This window comes from Podarcis bocagei (genome assembly GCF_964188305.1).
Source record: "Podarcis bocagei genome assembly, chromosome: 13".
Classification (NCBI taxonomy): Eukaryota; Metazoa; Chordata; class Lepidosauria; order Squamata; family Lacertidae; genus Podarcis; species Podarcis bocagei.
This window is the reverse complement of record NC_138138.1, coordinates 1514309-1541150: the sequence shown is the minus strand read 5'-3', so window position 1 is coordinate 1541150 and position 26842 is coordinate 1514309. Positions and strand designations below refer to the sequence as shown.

Here is a 26842-nt window from a genome sequence, read left to right as displayed (position 1 = left end):
CAAGGAGGGAGCCAGTCTCCCTGGGAAGGGGGTTCTGAAGTCTGGGGGCAGCCACTGAAAAGGGCCATGGGAGGTCATAGTCCAAATCCTCCTAGAGGACAAAGGGCAGAGTCCTTGCAACTACAAATTTTCGGTTTGGATGCCTACTTTAATTATAAGGCTGACTTACAGTTTAGGATAGTTGACCTACTTAGATGTGAAGCATGTAAAACATTTCAGCTCACAGAGAGGGCTTGATTTGCGAGAGGGGGGATGCATTTTGCCCTACAAACAACTGCTGAGCTGGGCACAGTGGGCCAGGTTATGTAATTATTTTCAGGTGAATTTCCAAGCGGCAGCAGCTACAGATGTGGTAGGTGGAGAAGGATCTCTGTGGCGGATGTGATGGCTTGGATTTTGCTATAGGCTCATATTTCTGGTCAAACAGTAGAAGAGCATGTGATCATGATCATGGAAGGACTTTGAGAACAGTCAATGGATCGTCATGCTCCCTTTGCAGATGCCAGCAATTTGCTCCACAATTTGTAGCACTGCTGAGAGCAGGTTGGGGTGTATGGACCGTTGCCATGAGAACAATGTGCTTGTACCTTGCCCTTTCCAGTATCCTGGCATACCTTGGAGAAGAACAAGAAAGTATGTGTTGTAGCCTTAGACAGAGCTACTGTTCCATCACTCATGTCCCAGGCCCTTTCAGTGTGTGAAGACTCAATGAGGGATACGAGCAGTATACCTGAAGGAGCGTCTCCACCCCCATCGTTCAGCCCGGACGCTGAGGTCAAGCGCCGAGGGCCTTCTGGCGGTTCCCTCATTGTGAGAAGCAAAGCTACAGGGAACCAGGCAGAGGGCCTTCTCGGTAGTAGCGCCCGCCCTGTGGAACGCCCTCCCATCAGATGTCAAAGCGATAAACAACTACCGGACATTCAGAAGACATCTTCAGGAAAGTTTTTAATGTGTGATATTTTAGTGTATTTTTGGTTTCTATGGAAGCCGCCCAGAGTGGCTGGGGAACAAATAATAAATTATTATTATTATTATTATTTTCCTGGAAAACAAAATTGTACCTATGGTATGTCAGTACAGTGGTACCTCAGGTTAAAAACTTAATTCGTTCTGGAGGTCTGTTGTTAACCTGAAACTGTTCTTAACCTGAGGTACCACTTTAGTTAATGGGGCTTCCCGCTGCCGCTGCGCAATTTCTGTTCTCATCCTGAAGCAAAGTTCTTAACTCGTACTATTTCTGGGTTAGCGGAGTCTGTAACCCGAGGTACCACTGTATCTTTTATTCCCATCCCCCTTCCTTGGGCTAAAAGAAGACAGGTCAAATATACTAGAGCTCCGATCCTAACATATCCCCATAAGATTTGTGCTCCATTTCATTTCGGAGTTGCTATGGATCTACAGGGAGGTCGTGTTAATTTTTTTTGACATCATTGTGTGTCCCCAAATATAGGAAATAATATGTTTCATTTCAGTATTTCCTTCTCAGCTATTTTAGAAGGAAGATTTAATAGCATTTGAAAGATGAATTGTGCATATCCATGTGGTAGTGAAGAGTTAGAAAGTGTCCTACATGAGTTAGTATTGTGCAATTTTTATGAGGTTGAAAAAACTAGACTTTATTTGTCCTTTGATTGCTCCCTTCCTTGGAAAGCCTTTAGCGTTGTATATATATGGCGTTCTTGATCATGAATAAGCGGTCATTATGTAAGTAAATTGGTTGGAAAGTTTGTGTTCAAAGCTGCTAAGTTTCACAAGCAACTTCTACAGAATTGTTAAGGTGGACTGGTTTCTTTAAATTTAATTAATGAAAAGCATAGTGTTTGAAGGCCTTTTCTGTATTTTGTGTCCCCTCCTCTCCCTTCCACGCTTGGTAGTATGCAATCAAATATTTGTGTGTTTTTTAATTTGAATGTGGACTATGAATAAACCTGAGCACCCAAAGTCTGCCTTGGGTCTGGGTGTGGGAAGAAGCCTTTGCTCTGGGCCAAGGACACAAGGGGATCCACCTCTCATTAGTTCCACTTGTGAAGGCTGGGGCAGGTTTCCTGCCTTTGGGTGCTTCAAGTGTGGGCCATCCAGCGCCCCTGAAGCTCTGAGGCCATAGAATCATAGAATCATAGAATCCTAGAGTTGGAAGAGACCACAAGGGCCATCGAGTCCAACCCCCTGCCAAGCAGGAAACACCATCAGAGCACTCCTGACATATGGTTGTCAAGCCTCTGCTTAAAGACCTCCAAAGTAGGAGACTCCACCACACTCCTTGGCAGCAAATTCCACTGCCGAACAGCTCTTACTGTCAGGAAGTTCTTCCTAATGTTTAGGTGGAATCTTCTTTCTTGTAGTTTGGTTCCATTGCTCCGTGTCCGCTTCTCTGGAGCAGCAGAAAACAACCTTTCTCCCTCCTCTATGTGACATCCTTTTATATATTTGAACATGGCTATCATAGCCATGAGGCAGCCGTTTGCAGCGCAGCTCCTTCTGAGTCTCTCCCCACTTCCATGAGGTAGATGCCAAAGATGGACGGTTCAGTTTGCCTATGACATGGAGCAAAAGGGGAGCAAAAGCCTTATGCCACCTTGGATTTTCTTCCTATCTTACAAGTTGTGTGCTATGTGTGAAACAGAGAACATGGGGAGCTTCCAGTGCAACTCTGGCTTGAATGAAACAGCTAAATGTTGTCTGCCCAACCTACTTTGGAAGAGATCTCGGACGTTGTTGATAGAAGTCTGTATGGCTCATGGCATTCTATGGGACACTGCCTTTGGCCTGTGCCTTGATCTTGAGAAGTATATTAATGGGTAATGGTAACAATGCCACAACCTGCGTGTTATCTGTGTTCAAGCTGTAACTGTGATTTCCTCACTAACGTATCACAGATGGCACGCTTGTTGATTTACAGGGCATCATAAGAAAGCGGGGGGGGGGGGGGGGAGAGACAGGTCCCATTCTTGATTACTCTAAATTTTGACAGAAGGGGAAGAAGGACATGGCTCGTCAGGGACTCAGGTTCTCATTTGTGGTTGAGGCAGTGATTTGGGAAGGGAACTCAAAGAGAGAAGGAGACAAAGGGTGCCCATAAGAGACACCACTTGTCCTATCAGGGCAATTTTATCTGAAGAGAATGTTGTTCTTGTGGGTGGGGTTTCTTACTTGATGGATGCAGCTGGGCGGCTGTCCAAGCAACTTTGGCAGTTAGTCTGGGATGTCTGTCTCAGGATGAGCTGGATTCCTGAATGTGTCTTCCTGTGCTTCTCCCCCCCCCTCCCCCCCAGCTGCATGATGCTTCGTCAGTTTGTCAGAACAGGGCCTTCCCACTCCTTGTTTCTGTGTGGTTTTCCTCAATAAACTCAGCTTAGAGTTTTCTCCTGAAGTAGCTCCCTTAATCTCAAGATGCCAGTCTTGCTTGAGGCCCCCAGGAGGCTGCAAGAGAGAGCAGGGCTTTGGGGCTTGACTGTGCCATCTGTATTCTTCCAACTTTTCAGCAGAGATAATGATGAGCTCAAGCATGTAACTAGAGACGGAGCTCTGTGGTTACTTTTCTTCCTCTTCTAGAGTGCTTTTAGCATTAAAAGCTTCAAGAAAGGAGGAAAAGGACTAAGATTTGGCTGCTCTCCTGATTCCTTTCCTGCTGAACACTTGAGAGCCCACACTCTTGGAAAGGATGTTCCACGGCTCTCAGTCCTCTAGCAATACAAGACTTTGACATCAATTTCCTGAGTGAAAGCTTTCATCACCTCAAAGCTCTGCTCATGGTTAGTGTATTTAGATAATGCAACTGAAATATTTTCTTTGGGACCTTTTCATATTTTCTGTATAGAACAGGGTTTGTTTGTTTGTTTGTGTGTTTTAAAGTCTATGAAATTCTCTGTTGGATTTTGTTCTGCACAAAGAAGAATTGGGAGTAGCTGCCCTGGGACTGTTGCCATGAGGAAAAAAGGAGGGTAGTTTACATTGATAGAGAAAAATACAAAACTTAAGATATTTCCTTTTTTTAACCAAACTAAGACTTTTTTCTAGAAATAATAATAATAATAATAATAATAATAATAATAATAATAATAATAATAATAATAATAATAATAATTATTATTTATTATTTATACCCCGCCCATCTGGCTGGGCTTCCCCAGCCACTCTGGGCGGCTTCGAAAAGAATATTAAAATACTATAATACATCAAACATAATAAAAACATAAAAAGTGGGAGGGGTGAAGAAAGAAAGATAGAAAAAAGAGTAGAAAAGAAGTGAAAAGTGAAAGAGAAAAATATGATTCAGAAAGTAAAGAACTTCCTATTCTTCATCTGTCTACTATATAAATACAATATTCACTTCATTCAATCCAATATAACACCCAACAAAGCTACTTTCTATAAACAAACATTATCTTAAATCCTCAAATCCAGGGGTCCTCAAACTTTTTAAACAGCGCCACCGCCTTCCCTGGGCCTTATTCCCAATGGAAGGAGGCACAGGATCACCGCTGCCCAATTCCCCATTACAAGCTCTGAAACGCGCTTGCAACGAGGGTAACCTCCGAGGGGCTTGCTCATGAGCACACGAGGCGGGCGTTCGTCTGATCCGGCTGTGTCGCAGCGCCCCTACCTTGGCAGCCGCTTCCTCCACTTGCGGGTCTCCTCGGAGGAGGAGGTGCCTTGCCGAAAGCCCCACAGAGCAGGCTTGTTCCCTGGGAAGGTAGGAGACAAAGGCGAGCCTCTTGCTTGCGCTGCCAGCCCACCCTCCTTCTCGCTTCCCTTTCTTTGAGGATTGGGAAATGCACTACAAATAAAATATGTGCAGTGTACATAGGAATTTGTTCATATTTTTTTCAAACTATAGTCCGGCCCCCAACAGTGTCTGAGGGATAGTGAACTGGCCCCCTGTTTGAAAAGTTTGAGGACCCCTGATCTAACTCAATATTGTCTACTCTGACTGGCAGTGGCTCTTCAGGAGTTTCTCCTAGACCTCCCAGGAGATAGCAGGGATTAAATTTACATGTGAACATCAGATGCTGTACTGCTGAACTTTAGTCCTTTTCTTTACTGCTTTCTTGCACCAGTGCAGATGTGTCTTCATTGTACACACTGCTGTGCACAGAGTAGGACTGTTTCGGTGGGTGGTGCTCACCTTGCAGGATATCTCACTAGAAAATCTTCTAGGGGAAATCTTTGGCTTGGTCTGTGTTGCTTTATGCTATCTGACAAGGTTGCAAGTCATGGTCCCATTGGTCATCTAGAGTTGGCTTTGCACTAGCTAAATTAAGAAGCCATCTTTCTTAACATTTGTCGCTTCATATTTGTCAGTAAAATTTGTGGAGGGTCTCTCTCTCTCTCTCTCTCTCTCTCTCTCTCTCTCTCTCTCTCTCTCTCTCTCTGTGTGTGTGTGTGTGTGTGTATTTAACATCAAACTACTTTCTACACAGAAGAGTACATTCAGGAGTTAGATCCTCTGTCTGCTAGTTGTTAAAATTTGGATTGCATGCACCAGGTGGTTGGGACCTGACTCTTTTATTTGTTACTCTGTGACTTGCTACAAATATGGTGTGTAAATTATTGGGAGTTTATATAAATACTGTATTTATGCAAGTCTAATGCACCACAAAGCCTAGGGCTTGCCAATCGGAAGGTCGGCGCTTCGAATCCCCGTGATGGGGTGAGCTCCCGTTGCTCAGTCCCAGCTCCTGCAAACCTAGCAGTTTGAAAACACGCCAAAAGTGCAAGTAGATTAATAGGTACTGCTCCGGCGGGAAGGTAAACGGCGTTTCCGTGCGCTGCTCTGGTTCGCCAGAAGTAGCTTAGTCATGCTAGCCACATGACCCAGAAGCTGTATGCAAACAAACGCCAGCTCCTTCGGCCAGTAACGCGAAATGAGCGCCGCAACCCCAGAGTCGTCCGCGACTGGACTTAACTGTCAAGGGTCCTTTTTACCTTTTAATGCACCATTGAATCTAATGCACACCTGAGTTTTCAGAACCTTGAAACCAAAAAAGGTATTTGCAGGCAAATGTAAATGTGCCTTTGAATCTAATGCTCACCTTAATTTTTGCAACGTAATTTTGCCAAAAAAGGTGAGCATTAGATTCAAGATTATATCCCTCACTCTATGCTGTTGCCTCAGGTATAGATGCAGCTGATAGGCACTGGCTGGGTGCCAGTCCTCTAATATTCTAGAACACTCCTCCCCACAAAAAACCACCCCTGTCTGGAGGGGGGGGGAGCAGGAATCAGCTAGCTCTGCAGGGCAGCTTTTAATTCAGCTACTGATCCGTGGGCAGCAACAGCTCCTTCCAGGCAAGTTGCTTGTCAGATCCATCACTCAAGCAGTCTTGTGATACCCCCACCCACCCCCACATATTTTTATTGTTGTTAGCCACCCTGAGCCCGGCTTTGGCTGGGGAGGGCGGGATATAAATAAAATTTATTATTATTATTATTATTATTATTATTATTATTATTATTATTATTATTATTATTTGTTTATTTATTTATTATTATATGTTCAGTCAAGGGAGCTGTGTGGTGTCTCCTTTGGCCCAACTGATCATTAGCAAGTTGAACAAATTTCCAGGAGCTAGTATTTTGTCCCAAATCTAGTGTCTTTGAGAGTTGTTGCTGCTGCTGCTGCTGCTATTGTTACTAAATTTATTACACGCCCTTCAGCAGGAACACTCACAAAAATTACAACAATTTAACATTCAGAATTGAACACAGTGATGACAAATTACAGTCACAGGAACAGAGTTGCCTTTGATTTTCCCTTGAATATGAAGTAATCTCAGGTTTTGCTGTACTTCATAGGTTGCAGCAAGCTGTGGGCTAAAATGGAAGTTATATTTAATGCATGAAGATTTGAAATTGCAGTGCTTGTGTAGCGGCAGCTAGATCTGTGAGAAGCCCAGGAGTCTGTGAGGCAGATCTGGCATGGCAGGTATGATGTGTCTCGGGCTTCAGCCCATCACTGGAACAAACCACAGGGGGTGGCGATGGTTGTCTGGTCCTGCCCATGAGCTTCCCTGGGGCAAGTGGCCTGCTATTCTGACAAGACAGGGCTCTGTGCTGGCTGGTGACCTAGCTTGGGGATACTTAGGTTTGTACAGGTTTGAGTTTCTTGTGGGTGAATCTGGTAAAGCTAAATTCTTGTTAACTTTTATTTCTTTAGCTTGCCATAGGTTTTTGCATAGATGTGTATTCTCTTCTGATTTTTTCCCCTATTTCCATTTGTCTAAGTGTTTTGTATTTTCAGTTATTTCAGGTGTAGCGTTGTGTAGAGAGAGGTAATGGAGGTTAAGAGCATAATATGGCTTTATCTGAATTTTGTTTTGAGAGTTGCTAACTACAGAGTACTGAAATGGGAAGGAGAAGTTGTGAATTACTGAAATCTCTTTTGCTACTGTTGGACACTCGTGGAACTTCATCAGCTATATATGCAGATTAAAAAACATTTGTGGTATTGGCCAGATGCCATTATTATCGAAGTATTCTGAACATTGGGTGGATATTGGCCACTGTCAGCTGTCTTACCCACACCCTTAACTTTTTTATTTTTTCTTTCCCCCCCAATGCTTTACAGTGGTGCCCCGCAAGACGAATGCCTCGCAAGACGAAAAACTCGCTAGAAGAAAGGGTTTTGCAGTTTTTGAGCTGCTTCGCAAGACGAATTTCCCTATGGGCTTGCTTCGCAAGACGAAAACGTCTTGCGTTTTTTGCAAGTTTGTTTCCTTTTTCTTAACACCGTTAATACAGTTGCGACTTGACTTCGAGGAGCAACTCATAGAACGTGGTGTGGTAGCCTTTTTTGAGGTTTTTGGTGATTTTTGAAGCTTTTCCAAAACTTTCCCGACACCGTGCTTCACAAAACGAAAAATTCGCTAGACGAAAAAACTCGCGGAACGAATTAATTTCGTCTTGCGAGGCACCACTGTATTTCTTACAACTTTCCCATGTATTCAGCACATTTTAGCCTACATACGACTGGGCACCCTCTGCAAATCTTTCATGAAACTTTGATTTTGGCAGTGGGGAGTAAAGGTAAACTGTAGGCAGAGGTTTTGAAAGCACAATAGCTTTTATCGGAAGAAACCTGATTTTTGTAATACGCTTTTGACTCCACATACAAATAGTTTTAGGCAGCACAGAAATGTGACTAAGCGACAAGAAAGAGAAAATGGCTAATAGGAAGGAAGGAGCTGCAGGTGTATCAGTGAGGCCTCTTTATTGGGCAGTGTAAGCAAGGAGAGTGAGGTTGTTCTGGGGAAGCAAGTTGAGGAATCGCTGAAGATGTCACCTTGAATTCTTTCTGGTGTATCTCCATCCAGTTCAAGCACAAGTTCATATTATGGGGAGAAAGCAGTGGCATCATCAGACTAATATTGTTCATGGAGGAGGAAAAAGGCAGATGGGACTTCCGGGTTGGCGCCATCGCCGAATGGCGGACTCCCTCCGAGCTCCGGAGGGAGTCTGCTCGACAGGGGCTGGGTCCTACCGCGCCGGCGACGCGGGGACCCTTAAAAACCACGGGCACGGAGCCCGTGGACATGGTGACTCGGCTGGCACCGCTAGCGCCCTCCCGACTCGTGAAGGAGCCTTTTTAAAGGCTTCCGATCGGGTGCCGGGGAGTGGCGTGGTGCTGTGAGTCCTTCGCTTCCCCTGCCGAGCGCAGCCGCATGCCATTCGACGGAGAGTGCTGGCTTCTTCCATTGGAAATTCGGACTTTTAACAACAACCCATGAGTAATTGGGAAACCGGGTACAAAAGGAGAAAAAAAGAAATTTTTTTCGGATTCGGCACGAGCGGGGGTGATCTAAAAAGGAAGTCAGTCCCCCCCCTGATTGTAAACATGCTAAAACAAGGACTGGGTAACCAAGATCGATCCAGAAGTTTACTGCTGATAAAAATCATAAATTCCACGATGGGAAACTACAAGAATTGTGCTGGAGGAGAAGAGTGGAGGGTGAGAGGGAAAAGGCAACCCCCCCTGGAAACCGGGGCGATTCGTAGAACCTGGCGAAGAGAGACGGAGAATTTGACAGCTGTCAAAGTAGCTGTCAAATCTTGAGAATATAAAGAGGACTTTGTTACAAGTATTTTGCTGGTTAATTCTGTTATAATTTGATATAATATGGATACAAATTGTCGGGGGGGAAAGAAACAACTATCTGACTTTTGGATTAGAGGATACAAAGTTACTGCAATCCCCCTAAAGGGGTTTCGGGACATTACAAGTGGTCGTATGTGGAAAATTACTCTGGGATGTGTACAGGTCTTATCCTCTGGGAAAGCTGCAAAACTGAAACAGTATTTTGTCTACAGAGGTGTTTACATTAAAAGGAGACAATAGAATTTTCTATTGAAGAAAGGAAGGGACTGGACGTAAGTTTTTGTTCCTGAATAACAAACCTCTGTAGAGATACCAGATCTCGGAATAAGAACGTTTTAGCAGCTGAACAAGACAAGAAACCTGAGAAAGTAAGGAATAAAAAGAACAAAGGACCAACTACGACACTGAAAGAACAATGGGAGGAGCAACAAAGACCAAGGAAACTAAAGGCCTCTATTAGACTGGATTTTTGAAGTTAAACATCATTAAAACAAACAAATTAAAAGAAAACCGGCAAGGTGGAATGGGAAAAATTTGGCTATGGACTTGAGACCTCCAGGCTAACAACATACAGACTGATGGACATGGGGAATTCAAACCGGGGAAGGGAGGGGGAATATTGGAATCCAAAGGCTATGTAACCAACTTTTTGAATCTTCTTATATCTTTTATCTTCTATTTCTTTATATAACTTTTGTATTTTGATTTAACATGTTTAAAAAAAAAAGGGGAACTCGTGGAAGGAAATTGGGGCAGATCTTGGGGGGAAAATCTTTTTACTTTTTCTGTTAAAGATGAGGAGTGATGGCAAGATTGTATAAATTTAAATTGGTTAATGGGTTAAACATATTGGTTTTAAACTGGGAATGAGAGCTTGTGGAACCAACTTAAGGAAAGGCGAATACAGTCGGGAGGGGAAGGAGGGAGTCCTAGAAAGAAGGTTATGAAAGTAAGGATTTAAATTTTTCTTTCTTTTTCTTTCTTTTCTCTATCTTTTCTATTTTTCTTATTCTGTTATTATTGGAAATTTTAATAAATATGATTATAAAAAAAAAGGAAAAAGGCAGATGGAAGGAACACAGTTTTTTGCGAAAAGGGAAGTGTGTGGGCAAAGTTGATCCATGTTCAGAAGGGAAGACTTGGCAAATAATGTGGCTACTGGCAGCACACTTGGGGGGGGGGGGAATCTAGCAAGAAGCTCTGAAGTTGAAATGAAGTACATTGTGGGATGTTGATTTTCCTTCCCAGGTAGGAAATGGTGCTAAAGACTCTGCGGAAAAGCTCTACTTCAGTAGATATATGAAGTGGCTTCATCCTAGATAGGAAGATTGATAACATGCAGGCAACTCAGAGGCAAGCTTGATGGTGGGAAGGCTGCCTGGGATCGAAGGGGCTGGGCCCAGTCACTCATTGGCACTCCTTGTGCATACACAGCATCTGAGATGTGAAGGCCTCAGAAAACATGGGGGGGGGACCTTTGGGTGGAGGGACACCCCCCCTTCCATTGCCCCTGCCAAAGGCAATTTTCCTGAAGAATTAAAAAGGGTTTGTAAAATATTTCAAAATGATGAAAAGAATGTTTAAGACAAGCCACCCCAAAATGATTTCTAAAACTGCGTAGAGGGAAGACTTTTATGTAAGGCTATCTACAGCAGGCATAGGCAAACTCAGCCCTCCAGATGTTTTGGGACTACAGTTCCCATCATCACTGACCACTGGTCCTGTTAGCTAGGGATCCTGGGAGTTGTGTCTCTTGTGCTCTGGTATGCTTTTGGGAGGGAGGGTGCAGCCAGAATATGTTGATTCCCCCCCCCCCGCCGCTTGCTGAGAATGACTGAGATATGGACTTAAATGGGAGCAGGAACAAAAGACCCGACCAAAAAGAACAAACAGAGGTATACAGGACTGTTAAATAAACCAGTCTCTCTTTTTAAAACATTTCTGCTATTGCTGTTTCAGTGGGTCATTCCCTAATGAGCCATGAGTGGTCTTGGAGCTGAGTTTGAATTATGGACATAAGATATGAAGCCTACATGCCATGTTGCATCACAGCCATTTTTGTGGCCTCTTGATGTCTCCTTCTCCTATCCAGATGGGTGAGGCTTCTTAGACAGGCTTGCAACAAATATGTGGAATCTTTTCCCTTCCTTTCCTGCCTTACCCAAGAAGAAAGAAAAGTGTCACGCATTGCAATAGAAAATACTGGAAGCTGCTTTACCGTGGAAGGATGAACAAGCAGTATTAATGAGTTGATGTTCATCCTCTTGTAACATGGCAACCTACACAGAATAAAGTACATAGGCAAAGGCCCCCTTTCCTTTTGTCATCACAACCTGCTTCCTTCAGATCTTTTCTTTTACTTTTCTGCTTTCTTGAGCTCCTTTGCCCTGGCAGACTCATCTTCTGCATCCAGAAAGAAAACTTTCCCTTCCTCACTCTACTGGAGTGCTGGCTGTGTTTTCCCAGAGTGATGACCATGTTGGCAGCCAAGGAGTAATTACTTTCCTTTACTTTTCAGACACTCACTAAGTTTTTAAGGAAGGGAACAAATCCTATGTTAGAGAGAGGTCTTTTAAAAAGACAGCTAGCTGTGTCTCAGCCATGCAGCTGCAATGAAGGATATATTTCTAGTACTGGAGCAGAGACCTCTCTCAGGTCATTACTCTGGGAGTGGAATTGCTTAGAGGTAGTCTGCACATACCTTTGAACATATCCTTCCAGCTAACGAATAGTCTGCCTCTTGCACCCCATATTGCTTAATCACAGTGGCTTCTCAGTGGTCACAACTCCTGGGTTGCCTGCTTAAATATGTTTAAGAGGTAGGATTTCCTGTTACGGGCAGGGGGAGCTGCACTTGGCACTTCATGACTTTATAATGTTTTACCTGAGGAATCTTTTAACCTCAGTCCTAGATTCGTGCTAGCTAGTGCTTAGGTGTGATTTGGCTTTTGTTTTCTCAGGTGTTTTTCATTTTACAGTTAGTTGAACAATCCTTTCTTCCAAGTGGCCAAAGTTTCCAGATGTAACTTTTAGAGGTGGCACAGAGATGTCTGGCTTCACGGTTAACAATGTCCAGTTGACAAGTGCTTGTCAAAATGGCTATTAACAGACCAAAGGTGCTAATTATGAGGCAGTAATCTTGTTTTTTGTCTGGTGAAGGGTGGGTGGGTTTGCCCTTCCACATCCATTGGATTTACTCCAGTCCTGATTCCCCAGCTAATAATAATAATAACAACAACAACCACCCCACCCATTTGGCTGGGTTTTCCCAGCCACTCTGGGTGGCTTCCAACAGAATTATTAAAAACATGATAACACATCAAATATAAAAAACTTCCGTAAACAGGGCTGCCTTCAGATGCAACAAATTCATGAGCCATGGGTAGGGACCTCAATCAGTATTTCAAATGCTTTTGCTTCAGTATCCAAGTTCTAAGTAGTAAACTGGTCAAGTGCCTGGGATTTTTCTTTACTATGAGGAAATACTTTTTTTTTTTACTATGTGGAAATAACACCCCTCCTCCCTGGTTTATTTCCATAGAACCACATGCAATATATTTCAGAAAGTTGTTTGTTCACTAACTCACTATGCATTTGAACTCCTCTTAAGATAGTGTAGCCAAAATTTGCATGATGGTTCCTGAGATCAAACCACGTTTTTCTCCCTTTTTAATCAAGATTGCGGACTGAACCCTTAAAAACTGCACTGAGTTTAACCATTGATTTCAAAACTGCACTGTTGTTTGTTTGTTTGTTTGTTTGTTTGTTTGTTAGCATTCCTAAGCAACACCAGGCATAAGGCTGCTGGTTTACAATAATAAATTTAAAATCCACTTGTGTTGCTGTGTCACTACTAGTGGGATTTGGCTCCCTAAGTTGTGTACTGAGAGAGACGTATGAATGCATGTCTTCTGCTGCAATGGCTGCCCTTATTTTTTGAAAAACCATTAACTAGTCAAATAATGCACTCTGTGGAGTGTGGTCAGTGCCAGGTAAGTTCCTAATTAAGATGGACCATCCATCCTGCATACTGATGGACACTTCTGATTGCTTGATTGTGATGCATGTGAGCAGGGGTGCTGATCATGTTTTCAAGTTGTTGATTTCACTGAGCAAGTGTTCACCATGTAAGTATTTTGTAGAGCAAAACAGACGGCCTTTTGAATAAATTTGCACTGCGCATTGCAGCACCCTTTTTATAAGCCTGTAAATCTGAAGATCAAGGTTGTGAGACTAAAGATTATCAGGGCAGTGAATCAACAGTAGTCGGGGGTTGCCTGGGAACACTCCTGCCCAGTGATCTTTGGTGAGGTATTCTGTGTGGTTTCTTGCCAGTTCCCTGGGCTGTCTGCTTCGCCGACGGCAAAGGGCAAAGTTCCTAGGGCGTGCCAGACCTTCTCTAGCCTGATTCCATTCTTCCTGTTCTTGTGTGTAGGATGCTCCCACTTGTGCCCTGGGTGATTAAGGATCAAAGATCTAAGTGCAGGGTTGTATACAGAGGCACATGCAGAAGATAAAACTGCGAGCATTTTTTTTAAAAGCAAAGAATGTTGTGGGTCTGCAAAGGTGTCCTCCCCTTTCATGATCTCTGTGCAGTCATACATGCAGAGCAACTTCAGAAAAGTCTAGAATAATTTTTATTTCAATATTTTCCAATTGGGATCAAGTAAATTCATCAGTGGCAACAACTTATTCTGAAATTTATATGGAACAATAAAGAAAGCAAGATTAAAAGCAAAAAATATTTTATGACAAAAAAGAGCCTTCAGGTCCCAAACCTCACCTTGTTATTTAATGTAAATTGTGTAAACTGGTTTACAGATGAGATAGTAAACAGAAATTCTAGTTATCATAGTTTGAATATAATGCACAAAACTTAAACTTCATCTACTATATCTTTTGGGAAATCTATTCAAAAAGTATGGAAGGAAGATTCCCGCATGCAATTAATTCATAACTGCATATTAACATTCAATGACCCCTTAACTGTGTTAAAGTTATTTCAGCTTATCCTGTTAAAATAGTCTTAAAGTACAATTAAAAAAAATGGACTTGATAAGAGAAATGGAGAAACTTGGATGAGCTTAACAGCTTTCAGTTTTCTTTTGCGATAGGAGTCCATCGATTTTCAGGGCAGTTTCTCGTTAGCAGTATACTTTACTAAGAACATTGGAAGCATTGGGGCCGCCTGCCACTTGGTTTTCAGCTCGACAATTTTAAAGTGACGTTCACCAGCCAATAATTCCTAGGTATTTTTCCTTTTATCCCCACTGAGCGATTTCATTTTTCTCTTTCAAGAAAAGAGATAGTCGTCGTCGTCTTCTTTTATTTTTACTCTGCCCACCTGGCTGGGTTGGTCCAGCCACTCTGGGCAGCTTCCAACTAGAGATGGGAAGTCATGGGGAAAAACCAGGGAAATTGGAAAAAAACGGCTTTGGAAGAAAATGGAATTTTTCCATCCCCCCCCCCAGGCCTTCCCATCTCTACTTCCAATACATACAAAAACATCGCTTTTTACTTTTTCTTATAATAGGTAAGATTAAATGTTTTTTATAGAAAAATCTGATAATATTGCTCATGAGTTTCTTAGCAGTTTACTAGACATAACAAACTTCCGACAGTTTCTTTCATAATAGTATGACTTGAATAATAGGAAGCCTCTTCTCACAGAAAATGTTCTTCAAGAGTATCCCAAACACCCTCAGATCCTTAAGTACTGTTGTTGATCATCAAGGTTTGTAGAAGCAACAGCTACACACAGTTACTTGCCTCACATGATTTGTTGCAGCAGAGTCTCTCCATCAGTGTCTTTTGCAAAGTACAAACAGGTCACTGCTGCAACGGGAAGGCAAAATTTGGTGGCTCCCTTCTTCCTCTGCTGGGTGTGTGACCATAGGCTGTGTGATCCCTGGCTGCTGACTGAGTATTTAGCAGGAGATGCTGGGGACTCTTCCCACCTCTGCCTCCACTTGTCCAGCTGTCCAGCTGCTCCGTAAAGGAACCAGTGCCATCCAATGCTGCCAGGAGCTCATGGAAGCACATGGAAGCACAGGAGATAGAGCAGCTAGGCAAGCGGCTCTCGTTCTGGTACACCACACTCCCACCCCACTTCCCATGGTGATGGAGAGTGACTTTTTCTATTGGAACATCGCCTGCTACAAATCCAGACCTTGGACTTGCCGTTATATTTAGTACCGTCTTTCCAGGGCTTCAGGCAGGGTTCTTTCCCAGCCCTTCCTAGAAGTGCCAGAGAGATCATATGGGTGACATTATTGTTTAGTAATGAAAGAAAATAATATACCGTATATACTCGAGTATAAGCCGACTTTTCCAGCACATTTTATATGCTGTAAAAGCCCCCCTTGGCTTATACTCAAGTGAGGGTCCCACCTGAGTGCATTTCCAGCGGCAGAGGCTTTCGGGCTTCTGGTTCCTCCGCTGCCGCTGCCGCTGTCTCTCGGCAGCACCCTAAGTAGGCAGGGGGACAGGAGGGGCTGGGGGGGGGAGAGAAGCCCCCTCTGCCGTGTGAGCATGCGCACATGCACACACGCACTCCGGCCTACCAGGAGGTTTGTGGTGTGGTGAGCCGGCTTATATTCAATAAGTTTTCCCAGTTTTTTGTGGTAAAATTAGGTGCCTCGGCTTATATTCAGGTCGGCTTATACTCGAGTATATACAGTATATTTAGTAACATAAATGTGCACATTGTGTTTCACAGAGTACAAGAGGGCAGGCGCCTGTGGCAAATGGATGACACTTTAAAATGTACAGTAATTGTTAACATTTATTTCTATATCTCCTTCAGCAAGAAAGGCTCCCAGCAAAGGTTGTCACAAAAATACAGAATTCAAAAATACAAAAATTTTAAGTCAACAAAATCCTGTTTAACTGTTATGGTTTCAACAACACCATTAAGAAAGAGCTAGACAATTACTTTCACATAAGCGAGAGACGTTCCTGCCATCTGGTTTCATCATCCTTATTAGAGCCTGTTGAAATTAAGTATGCTGTGCTGCATCAGTCTAGATTTCTAGATTTCTGTCACTTCCTCACCCTTCCTTGCTTCTTGGTCTTGTTGCTGATTCCTCAGTTCCAGCTGCTGTTTTCCTTACAAAGTTGTGCAGTCAGTCAGTATCCTAAGAAGATGTCCTATGAGCGACACAGCTCAAGTGGAGAGGTTACACAGCAGTTTGAGTAAAGCATGTGCGTTTGCATGTTCTCAGGATCTTCCTTTGCCTCTGAATGTTGTCTTCTTAAAAAGACCTGTTGTTATTCACAGGAGGAGCAGCAACACTTTTCTCATGTGATGCATGGAGAGGACTCTGCAGAATGTCTCCAGATCCAGCTTGCCTCTTTTTCCAGTGGCCAGGGAGACTAAGGTCAGTGTGGTTTGTGTGAAAGGGGGGTACTGGAAAGTGTCTTGTGGGTTTGATGTTACTACAACAAATTCATTGGAAGCACACGTTCGCTTCTGACGCACCATTGGAATTCAAATGCCGCTCCTTCCTTCCTTCCTTCCTTCCTTCCTTCCTTCCTTCCTTCCTTTCGGATATTTGCAACTGTTTTTGTGATGGAAAGTGCATTGGGAATCAAGTGGAAATAGACAACAAAGAGGGCTGGGCTGGGACAATATGTTCAACTACAAGTGTGCCTTTGCAAATGAGAATGATTGTCTGAATCTGAGAAACTTGCAATTTTTACATGGAAATCATTTATGTGGGCAAAAGGTACCCACAAAAATATTTATTGGCAAAGATGACTCCAAATAAGAAACTCTTGATATTAAAAACATTGTTAGAATCCTGTCACCACCCGTCCATTTCCGTCCATATCCATGTCTGCTTGTTCACCTCCCATTTGTTGAACTGAGGGGCAGTAACACCTAATTTTATTGCTTTTTTATAGCATGTTCTTCCTCACGGGTTCTTTGTAATTCCCCTGGATGGCAATGAGAGCGATGGCAACGAAAGTTGAAGTCAGCTCTGTCCTGACATCCCTGACCAATCGAAGCGAGCTTGTGAATGAGGCAACACTTCAACACACCTTTGCCAGCAGTCTTTCTGATACAAGCAACAAGTCCAATGAACATCCAAGTTCTGTGTCCCCACAAATTTCAGAAGGAAGGAGCACATTTGGGAACCCTATGAGACCAGCAACAATGCCTCCAGCTACTTCAAGGCCACGATTAACTCCGAAGCCATTCTCAAGGGAGAAGTCTTGGGACACTTTTGCAGCGGTGAAAGCTCCTGTCCCCACAGCCAAACCTGGCAATGTCGCCCACAGACCCTTTGCATTTGCCAAAAACGTTGAAGACAATGTGGAAGATGCTAAGGGACTGCTTAGTGGAAGCATTCCTCCCTTGGTAGAGCAAAAAATCGAGAACAAAAGCACAAGTGAGTTTGTTGCAAATATGCCCTTTTATTCCAGTCCCCAGGCTAACACAGTAATCCTATTTGAAACCAGAAGTACTGAGGAAACAAGGATGAAGTTATCTTCTGAGAAACCATACAGCACTTTACGGGCGCAGGAGAGGCAGCTTCCCTCAGAATCAGAAATGTCCTACAGAAGACCTGAAGGTGCTGCCATTCACCAGCAATTTTCTGTTTCCTCAGAGTCCAAGCCTGTCTTCTGCAACCCTCACAGATCTCTCGAAAGGAAAGAGTCCTTTTCAGGTGCTACTGAGGAAAGGCCTAGAAATGTTGGAAAGCAGCAGAGCAGCGCTAGTTTGGCTAGCGAGGAGCAGCCAAGGCCCAAACAGAGACCAGTGTCTGCCATTTTTCTGGAGTCCTTAAAGGATCAAAAGCAGTGTGGAACTGATGTTTCTGATGAAAATCCTAATCCTGAAAAGTCCTGGGTTAGGAAGCCTCGCCCACTATCCATGGATCTTACAGCAAAATTTGAAATCCGAGACTTTTCAATTCAAAGGAAATCTTGCCCATCTGAAAGCAAGGAGAGGAACCTCCTTGCCAATGAGGGCAGCAGCAGACCATTTGAACTGAGGACCAAGAGTGAAACAGAAGGGTTAAACAAAGTGGATTCTTCCAAGTCACATTTGAAAAGTGCCACTCAGGTTGATGACTGCCTGGGTATTAAAAGTAAAACTACTGCTCAAATCCAGAAGCCCTCTTCAAATGAAGTTGGGTCCCTAGGCCGGAACACTCCAAAAGACTTGAATCAAGTCTCTGCAAAGGACAGAAAATACCTATGGGAGATGAGACTTAACAGCCAAGAGGAAGAAAATGGGAGAGAAACAGATATTGCAGCAACTTCAGGAAAAAACACAAAGCCACCCCGTAGCAAAGGGCTGTCTGGCAAAGAGAGAATGGCACCAAACCACAAGGGAATTTGTGCCTTTAGTGAAATCTCTGCAAATGTTTCAGACACCAAAAACAAAAGCTTGAGGGAAGGCACTATAAAAAAAAATGTGAATTTACCAGATGCATTTGAAAGCTGTGCACCTCCCGTGAATGCTGAATCCTTCCCAGAAAGTCCTGGGAAAGAAAACAAACTTATGAACATCCAGCAGAGGATCAGAGAACTGACTGCTGAAAATACAGAGACCAAGCCAGGAAACCTGCGCCAGTCATTCCGCTCGCGGCCTCTTTCTGCAGACTTGACCAAACTGTAAGTTTTGGAAGAATTAGATGTAAACTCCATAAATTCAGATAAAATTTTATTTTTAGAACATTCCCACTATTCTCATTCTCCTACTGCCTCAGTTGCTCTTGAATTCTTATTTGTCTGCACAAGCATTGACATTTTGCATTGCAAATTGATAGGGGCAGTTGCTAGTGTGGAAAGGAGTGTCAGTGATGCCCTTTGACAGCACACTGTTTCTTTAAAATGGTGTGTTCTGGTTGGGGGCTGTGATTCCCTGCAGGTTTCAGCACAGCCTTAAAGAAGCAGGATTACCCTTGATTTTTAAAATAATGATTTTTTTTAATAACGCAAAATTCATAATGTAAGGTAGGACCAAGCATTGATAGTTCGATCAAACTAACAAATGTATGTGTATGAATCTAATAGATTTATTTTTTTGTTAGCTGAATGGGCAATATTTTCAGTGTGTTCAGCTGTTTTAATGGGAGGGCTAGCAGATTGTACACCATCTCCATCTGCCAATGGGGCCAGTTGCTCCCTGCAGTTCACGGGCGTTGACACGGCTAACTCTCCCTCTTGCCCACCTGCTGCTCCCCCCTTCTGCTTGCCGGCCCTCTCACAGCAGTGGCATGGGTTCTCCCAGGTTTGCTCAGAGTGAGGTATTGTGGATGAGCTTGACCAGAGAGTGCCTGGACTACCTCTGCTTTAAAACACAGGTTAATTTCATTGCATTTGGAAGTGCAGAAAAGTGGCTTTGGCACAAGCACTCTTTCAGGCAGCCCTGCACATGGCACCATCAATTGCTTCCTCAGACTGAAGCTGAGGCAACCTGTTGTCACTTTGTCAGGAGTGGCTCAGGGGAAGGACAAAGGTGCCCCCCCCCGTCTGACTGCTTGTCATGGTGGGCGGGGGAGTGGGCGGGGGGGGTCAGCGTGCCGAGGAGGGAGGGAGGAGGTGGTTGCTGGGCCAGGCTCCAGTGGCTCATTGTCTTGTGCCTGCTCTGTTTAGATCCAGAGCTGGCCCTCATTAGGTCTGGGGCAAAGGGCAGACAGAATCAGATCCATTTACACATCATGGCCAGTAAGACAGGTCAGGGTTTTCTGGAGTGGATGCATTGCTATTAAATTTAATTTTTCCAGTGACCTTTATGAAAAGCTGCTTTGGAATTTTTGGAAGTTTGCTAAATTAATATGCTGTTTACCTGTAATGTACTGATGTACCTGTATTGGAGCAAATGGCTAGTAATTTTGTTACTCAGGTTAGATCATTCCTTTTTAACTCAGTGGAATCTTTGCAAACAGGTTTTCCAACCCTGTGACTTCTGGTGACACGAAGCCTGAGCGACAGTCTGAATCAAACATGAAGCCTGTTAGTCAAACACCAGATATTCAGGAGGTGAGAGAGCCTTGTAGGGTTTGGTTCTTCTAATTGTAAGCCTGTTTTGACATTGTGTCAGGCTCTGCTTGTGCATATGCCTGATCAAGAAGTGGACCTTGTGCATTTTAAGAATGACCTAATCCTAAGGTGCTTAGCTTGCTAATTCCTTTGCTGAACTAGGCAGTGAAGAAAAATCCTTAATTTAGGGGTGTTTGGCTCATGTGTATGGTTGTTTCTAAGCATAAGATAGCAAAATGCCTCAGTAAGCTTAGTAGCCTTTTATGAAAGACTTCCCTGCCTCTCTTCTTTCTCCTGTGAATAGTGCTAGTTTGTTTTAATCATTATGCCATCAATTAACTCTCTCTAAACATTTCATTCCATTTGTCATAATGATACTTGGATATGGACAGAAGTTTCACTGTTAGACTTGTTGTTTCTCAGTTTGTGCCAAGGCATATTTTTATATCTTTAAAAAAGATGTTCAGTTTGCTTTTAAATCTCAGTCAATTAAAGTTTGCCATGCTTTAGTAAATTTTCATGAGGTCCCAGATAGGCTGGTGATGTACTCTCCTAGCTCAGTCTAGCTCGGTCTCACTATGGAGAAAAATAACAGTTTAATAGAGTTGTTGAATATTTTATTAAAGCACCTCTTTAATTTTATTAAAGCACTAGCTTCAGTACATTAATTTCAGTGGGTCTACTCTAAGCAGAACTTAGTTGGATACTGCCCATTGGTCCTGCAGGGCTCAGCAGAAATTGGCTCAGGCTTCAATCCTTCAGGATGAAACCATGCACCATCCAAATCAGAGGAGAATAGTGGTTATATTTGGGGAAAATAGTCCAATTTTACTGCGTGCGATTTTGGCTATAGTTTTACAGTCCAAAAACCATTTGCAGGAAAGATCCTGTTCCTGTTCCTGTTATTGAAATGTTACAAACTTCTTAAGAAAAGCCCAAAACTTGTGAGTTGGTATAAAATTCTGGGATGTTACAAGGTTGTTCTTATGATTTATTTATTTTTAGTGCTACAGGAGTGGCATATGTGTAAGATGTCATTTAGAAATGCTCTAAAATATCTTTTTCTAATGTTATATTGTTTCAGGATGAGGCACATTTGCTGCATGCAACAGATTCTAGAGAAGCCCATTCGGCTGGAACTCCCTGGAAGCTACAGCAGCCTTTAAAAATCCCACACAGAGATGGGCACCTTGAGAGAGATAGTAGTTTGGCCATAGAGAGTCAAAATGTCACTCTGCAGGGTGAAAGTCCTGCTTTGGTCACAGATCATGACATGAAAACACATTCCAAGCCTTCTATAGAAAATGTGTGCATTAAAACTGTCAGAGCAACCATGTTTGAGCACAATGTGCAGAGGCACCACATAGCTGCTGATCACTTTGAAGCTGAGTCTACATTGCAGGCAATGAATGAGCTTGTTGAGGGGCAGCTAGGATTTGGCAAGGAGTCATGGCTAGAAAAAGCTCGGGAGGCTAAAATGAACCGAAAGAAAGTGTCCTCCAGGCAGTCTCATATATCAGCAGATGCTGGAAAACAAAGAAATGCAAACATTTCAAATGAAAACAAAGTTCCTCAGGCATCAGAGATATACACTGCAAAAGACAAGTATGAAAAACCCACTGCAAAGCATGTGGAGGACTCATTAATGTACCAAAGGATAGAGCCAAGATATGAAATTCTCCAGACAGTTGGCAAAAGGGTGCAAAGCGAGGCAGTTGCAGTTGTGCCTGAGGATAAGGCTGTAACCCTACGCAGCAGAAGATTTTTGAAAGAGAGGAGAAAAATGGATGGGAGTGCTGTGGATGCCTCTTGGACCTGTAGCTCCGACATTAAGGGTGATGGCTGGGAAGATGACTCTTTCCTTTTCAAAGCAAGAGACGCAGAGGAAATTTCAACAAAGGTAACTGCTCTGAAAGAAGTTAGTGCCTCCCAAAGCCAACATGTTTCCCACAAGCAAGGAGCTGAGTTGGATAAAAATCTGACTGGACAGCAGCATGCAACTGTGATAGCTTCATACGTCACTAATAGAGAGAAGGATTTGGGGAAAACAGATGACACAGTCTCTAAGCTATCTTCAGGGACAGAAAAAAGAAAAAGTGATGCTGTTCTTGCTGGTAAGATGGAGAGTTCCAAAATGCTGAAATGCTTCCCAGAGAGTTTTGAAGCAGGTCCAGACAGGACAGATGGCTGTGAAGCCAGAGCAAATGGTGGTCAGAACATTTCTTCACCCATTATCAGTAAGCAGGAGAGCCAGACTTCTCTGTGTGGGATGACCCATTACCAATGGCAAAAGCACAGCAGCAAGTGTCCCCACCCAGAGGCAGACCCTACAATATCTTACGAGCAGAAAGAAGAATCTAAAGCATTTGGATTAATGACATGCTCAATGGCATACAGTGCCCAAGAAGAACGGAATGTTTTGGAGCACAAAGCTGAAGTACACCAACATCAACAGCTCAGTGGAGAAGAGATGGTCAGGAGAAGTGGCCGTCATGTTTCTGGTCCAAAAGCTTCAGAAAGATGGCGAAGGAAGACCTTGCCTCATGATGCTGCCCAGTTTGAAGAAGTTGGGCTGCTGGCTCAGGAGAGTGGCAAAGCCCTGAGCAGACGGGACTCCTTGCAACTTCATGACAAATTGATTGCAAAGAGAAACCCAAAACCCAGGTGTGGAGCAGAGCCACAGGATGGGAGTTTAGTCACTCCCAGCAGTCCAGACAATGATCTTAATAATCAGCTCTCTCCTTCAGAGCCGAAGGCAACATATTTTGCTATTACTTACCAGATCCCTGATGAAAATGCAAATATCTCTGGAAAACTACTTGATCCTCTCAGAAGCAAACGCATTTCTCCACTAGCCAAAGATGCTTCAGTTACTCCCAATACTAGTACTTCCAGAAGATCCTATCCCCCAAATTACCAATATAGTAAAAGATTCACAGATGCACATGTCTCTCTGGACAGGCATCTTAAAAAGAACTGGATTGAAGGGGGAGAAGGTAGTGCCTCAGATCTTCCAAAGAAAGGAACATTTAAACATACACTAACTGAGACCAGAGATGGGAACTCGATGGCTCCGGAGAAGCGACTAGAGGATGCTAAAGCGAGGGTTATAGAAGTAGATCCCCTGCATCTAGCAGGGCCAGAGTCTCTCTTCTATTTCAGACCTCTTCATTGGGAAAGTGAGCATTTAGGGCAAAAGAAGTGTAGCAACCACAGCCACAGTATGGCGAAAGGTAAGGCCTCTGATTATTACAGGTCGAAAGTTCTTGACATTGATGCACTGATGGCCCAATATGAAGGAGATTCTAAGAAGGACTCTGTGGCTCTGGGCAAGAAAGAGGGTGGTCTTCCTGAAGATAGCAGCTCATTTCCTTGGGAGAGATTGGCACATAAAAGGAATTCTCCAGGAAGCACTAGGCAGGATATTCACGCCACAGAATTCTGCATAAGAGAGAGAGAGCTGTTGAGGAACTGTGGCCAGCAGCTGAATCCCTCCAAGGCCATAGATGTGAATTTCAGCCCTCCTTTCCAGGCAAGGGCAGTTGCAGAAAAACCAAAGTATTCACCTGCAGCAGATCCAGTCAGCACTAGGAAAAAAACATTCATTGTTGATGATGATCAAGGAGAGGACCTCGTGTTAAGGCACCAAAGTGCAAAATATGCTTACTACAATTCACAGGTCTCCAGTCTTGTCAGTACGGATGTGGAACTGGAGAAAAGCTTTGTCCTTCATCCCCCACAGGTACTCAGTGACAGTGCCTTGGGGAAGGATGTGAGCCTGAAGCAACTGTCAGCTGTGCATTCAGAGGGCAACTGGAGCACCAGTGTTGACGTGAGTGGGGCTGGTAAGAAGCAAGCTGGTGCAGGTGGAAGTTCTTTGGAGGATGACGGTTCTGCAGTCAAGAGCAGAGCCAAATGGAGTCGCGCCACATCTGGTTTGGCCTGTGACCTACCAGACTTAAAGCGTTCGTACTCTGAAAAGAGTCGCCAGTCCAGAGCAAGGGGCAGTTTACCATCTGGGCCAGAAACAAGAGGAAGACAAGACCAAAACAGAGTATGTCAAAGCTTCCCACCAGAATCTATGGACAGCCAGCTGAGCCAACAAAGGACATCTCAACGGGACTCTTTCCTCCTTGAAAGGACAAAGGTACATTACAGAACCAGTCACTGAGTATAGCTTGTATTCTGCAGGGCAGCCTTCTGCAACTGGAACCATTCAGATGCTGCTAGACTGCAACTCCCATCATCCCCAGCCGGGGTGGCCTGTGGTCCATGGTGATGGGAATTGCAGCCCAGCAACATCTGGAAGGCATTAAGATGGGGAAGGCTACTGAAAGGAATGAGCAAAGGGTGAGGGGAATGACCATTCTAGGTCTTTTTGTTCTCATGTCATCTATGATGCCCCACAAGGTTTATCTGCCCCATCTGCACAGCACATACAGCTGACCCTTGGGTGCACCACTGGCAAGCTGTATTAGCTGTGCAGATGGGCAGACAAACCCACACCTTCTGCCACTTCTCTGCAGTGGCAGATATAAAAACTTTGCAAGGACTCATGGCATTAAAGCAAGGTCTTGATTTTGGTGAGTTTAGTTCTCTTTTAAATTTCTTTCTCTAAAAGGATGTTGACAAAGAATGGACCAAGCAGGACCGTGATGGCTCAGGAGCAAGAAATTCTCCCTACCTTCCTCTACAGAAGAGGAGCCACAGTTTTTACAAAGACAAAAGGACTGACCACTGGGCAGCGGTAGGTTCTCTTCTTCTTTGATTTTTTTCCCCAGGCCTGCAAATCTAGTTGCGTAAATGTGGTGCACTGAAGGTCTCAGAGCTTCACTGCCCACAGAATGGTTTACACACTTTGCTATGTGTGCAGATGTGCTTTCCCCCCTGCCTTGCTCTTTTCCGTAGCCTTGCTCAACCAAGGTTTCCTGGTCTAGAGTGGGCCAGTGACTTGCCTAAATCACATTGCGCCAGTCCTTTCTCTGTGGGGCTGCTGAGGGCGCAATGAGTCTCCCCTAGATCGCTGGATTGCCTCTAAAAGGGGCTACTTAGTGATCTGGTGATATATCACGATGTTGAAAATCAGATATTGCCCAGCCCTATTGTTGACTCAGCGTGATTGGTTGGGATGGAGGAGAATATGGCATAAGTTTGGAATAGGCGATCAAGCTCAACAAAGTGGATAGCGAGGGAGACATGAGCAAGTGAAACAAGGTGTTCTTTGCTCTGCTGATAAAAGCATACTTTAGTCTTGAGCCATCTGGTAGACAAATTTGCTTGGTACTTTTCCCTTCTATTCATAGATGTAATGAATATCCGCACCCCACCCCAAACATTGTGAAATATGCAATTCATTTTGAACCTTTCTTTTCAAAAAATAAAAATAAATTATAAGCACAGAATAGGTTTTAGTTTGAAAATATCTAAAAAGTAAAGCCAGATTTCAAAAAACAAAAAGGCAATCGGAAGTTTTCTGCTGGCTACTTTGAATTTTCACTATCTAGAAACCCTCTTGAGAGTTGGAATACTGAACCTAAGAAACAGCCATGCAGTTAGTCTTTTGCTCAAAGGCAAGACTTAGTGAGCCTGCTGTCATCTTGGAATGCCCATGGGAGACTCGCCTGCCTCATTCATTGGCTACCTTTAGGCACCAGGCAAAAACATTTCTCTTCAACCAGGCCTTGGGCTGATGAACATTCTGTAGCTTTTGAAATGTGTTTGTGGAAGTGAGATTATTGGTTTGTTTTTGTCTTTGTTATATATTTTATATTTTCATTTTGTGTTTTTCTGTTGTGAACTGCCCTAGGATCTTTGGATGAAGGGCAGTAAATAAATTTAATAGTAAATAAATAAAGCTTTTGTGAGTTGTTGTAACTACCTATAATTGGATGTATGAGGTGAAATTAAGAGGCAAGTATTTGAAAATAATTGCCAGAATGCCTGCAATCAATGCCATTCCTTCTCCATTACCTTATGAAATTGACCATGGTGCAGAACTCATTTGAAACAGGCGCCTGTCCCAGAAAAGGGGCTAAAGCATATTAAATGTTGTGGCTGGGAATGATATCTCACTGTGTGAGGCGCAAGTGTTGCTTCATATTCCTTCCAGCCTCTCCCTTTCAGAATTAAGGGTTCTGGTTTTGAATTTTGAATTCTGAGGTCCCAGTGCATAAGCAGCAGAGGGGGAAGTTGGTGTGATTTGGTGCTTCTGTTGATCAGCATTGAGGAAAGGACAGGAACCGTGTCTGATGGGTTATGGACGCTGGTGACAGTAGTAAACTGCCAGTTAAGTGCTTATCCTTGAGGAGGAAGCTTTTCAGAGTTGTGCCTGCAAATAGGAAACTCAAAAGTGTGCTTTAAATCAAAGATTTACTGATCACCTGGGTGTTCAACTCCACCATGTGGTGACTGAAAGGATTGCTTTGTTTAGAAAATTGTATGCTTTTTTCAGCAGCTGCTAGCAATGGAGTACTAAGACTGGGGAAGTTGTGCTAACTTTGGCAGGTGGGGGGCTCTTGTCGTGTCCATGTTGTGATGTCCGTGCATTGTCAAGAGATTGGGGAGTGCTTTCTAGGATCCAGTCTCGGGGAGGGGGGATGCCTGTAAACTTGATTGGGCATTATTGTTGTCCTGCGAGGTTGCCCTGAAATATACCCAGCATCCCTTGGAGCTTCATGTTAACAGGGGAAGACCAGGAACAGTGGTTGTCTGATAACTTGTCTGTGACTATCAGCCTTCTTGTGGCAGAGCTCT

General features: G+C 43.6%; 1 protein-coding gene across 7 annotated transcripts in view; it reads left to right on the top strand.

Annotated features, from left to right (window-relative positions):
• KIAA1671 overlaps positions 1-26842 on the top strand; it is a 146455-nt gene that overhangs the window by 17515 nt on the left and 102098 nt on the right. For 6 of the 7 annotated variants that reach the window (XR_014001766.1, XR_014001767.1, XR_014001768.1 and 3 more), the window contains exons 2-6: positions 16374-16473; positions 17000-18718; positions 19996-20089; positions 21174-24236; positions 24711-24836. Coding sequence is in view for 4 of the 7 variants with exons in the window: in XM_081168478.1 (XP_081024604.1) it covers positions 17037-18718; positions 19996-20089; positions 21174-24236; positions 24711-24836 (4965 nt within the window). In the remaining 3 variants the exon portion in view is untranslated. Of the gene's footprint in view, positions 1-16320; positions 16474-16999; positions 18719-19995; positions 20090-21173; positions 24237-24710; positions 24837-26842 lie in introns of those variants that run through there. The other variant, XM_081168476.1, reaches the window with a different exon arrangement.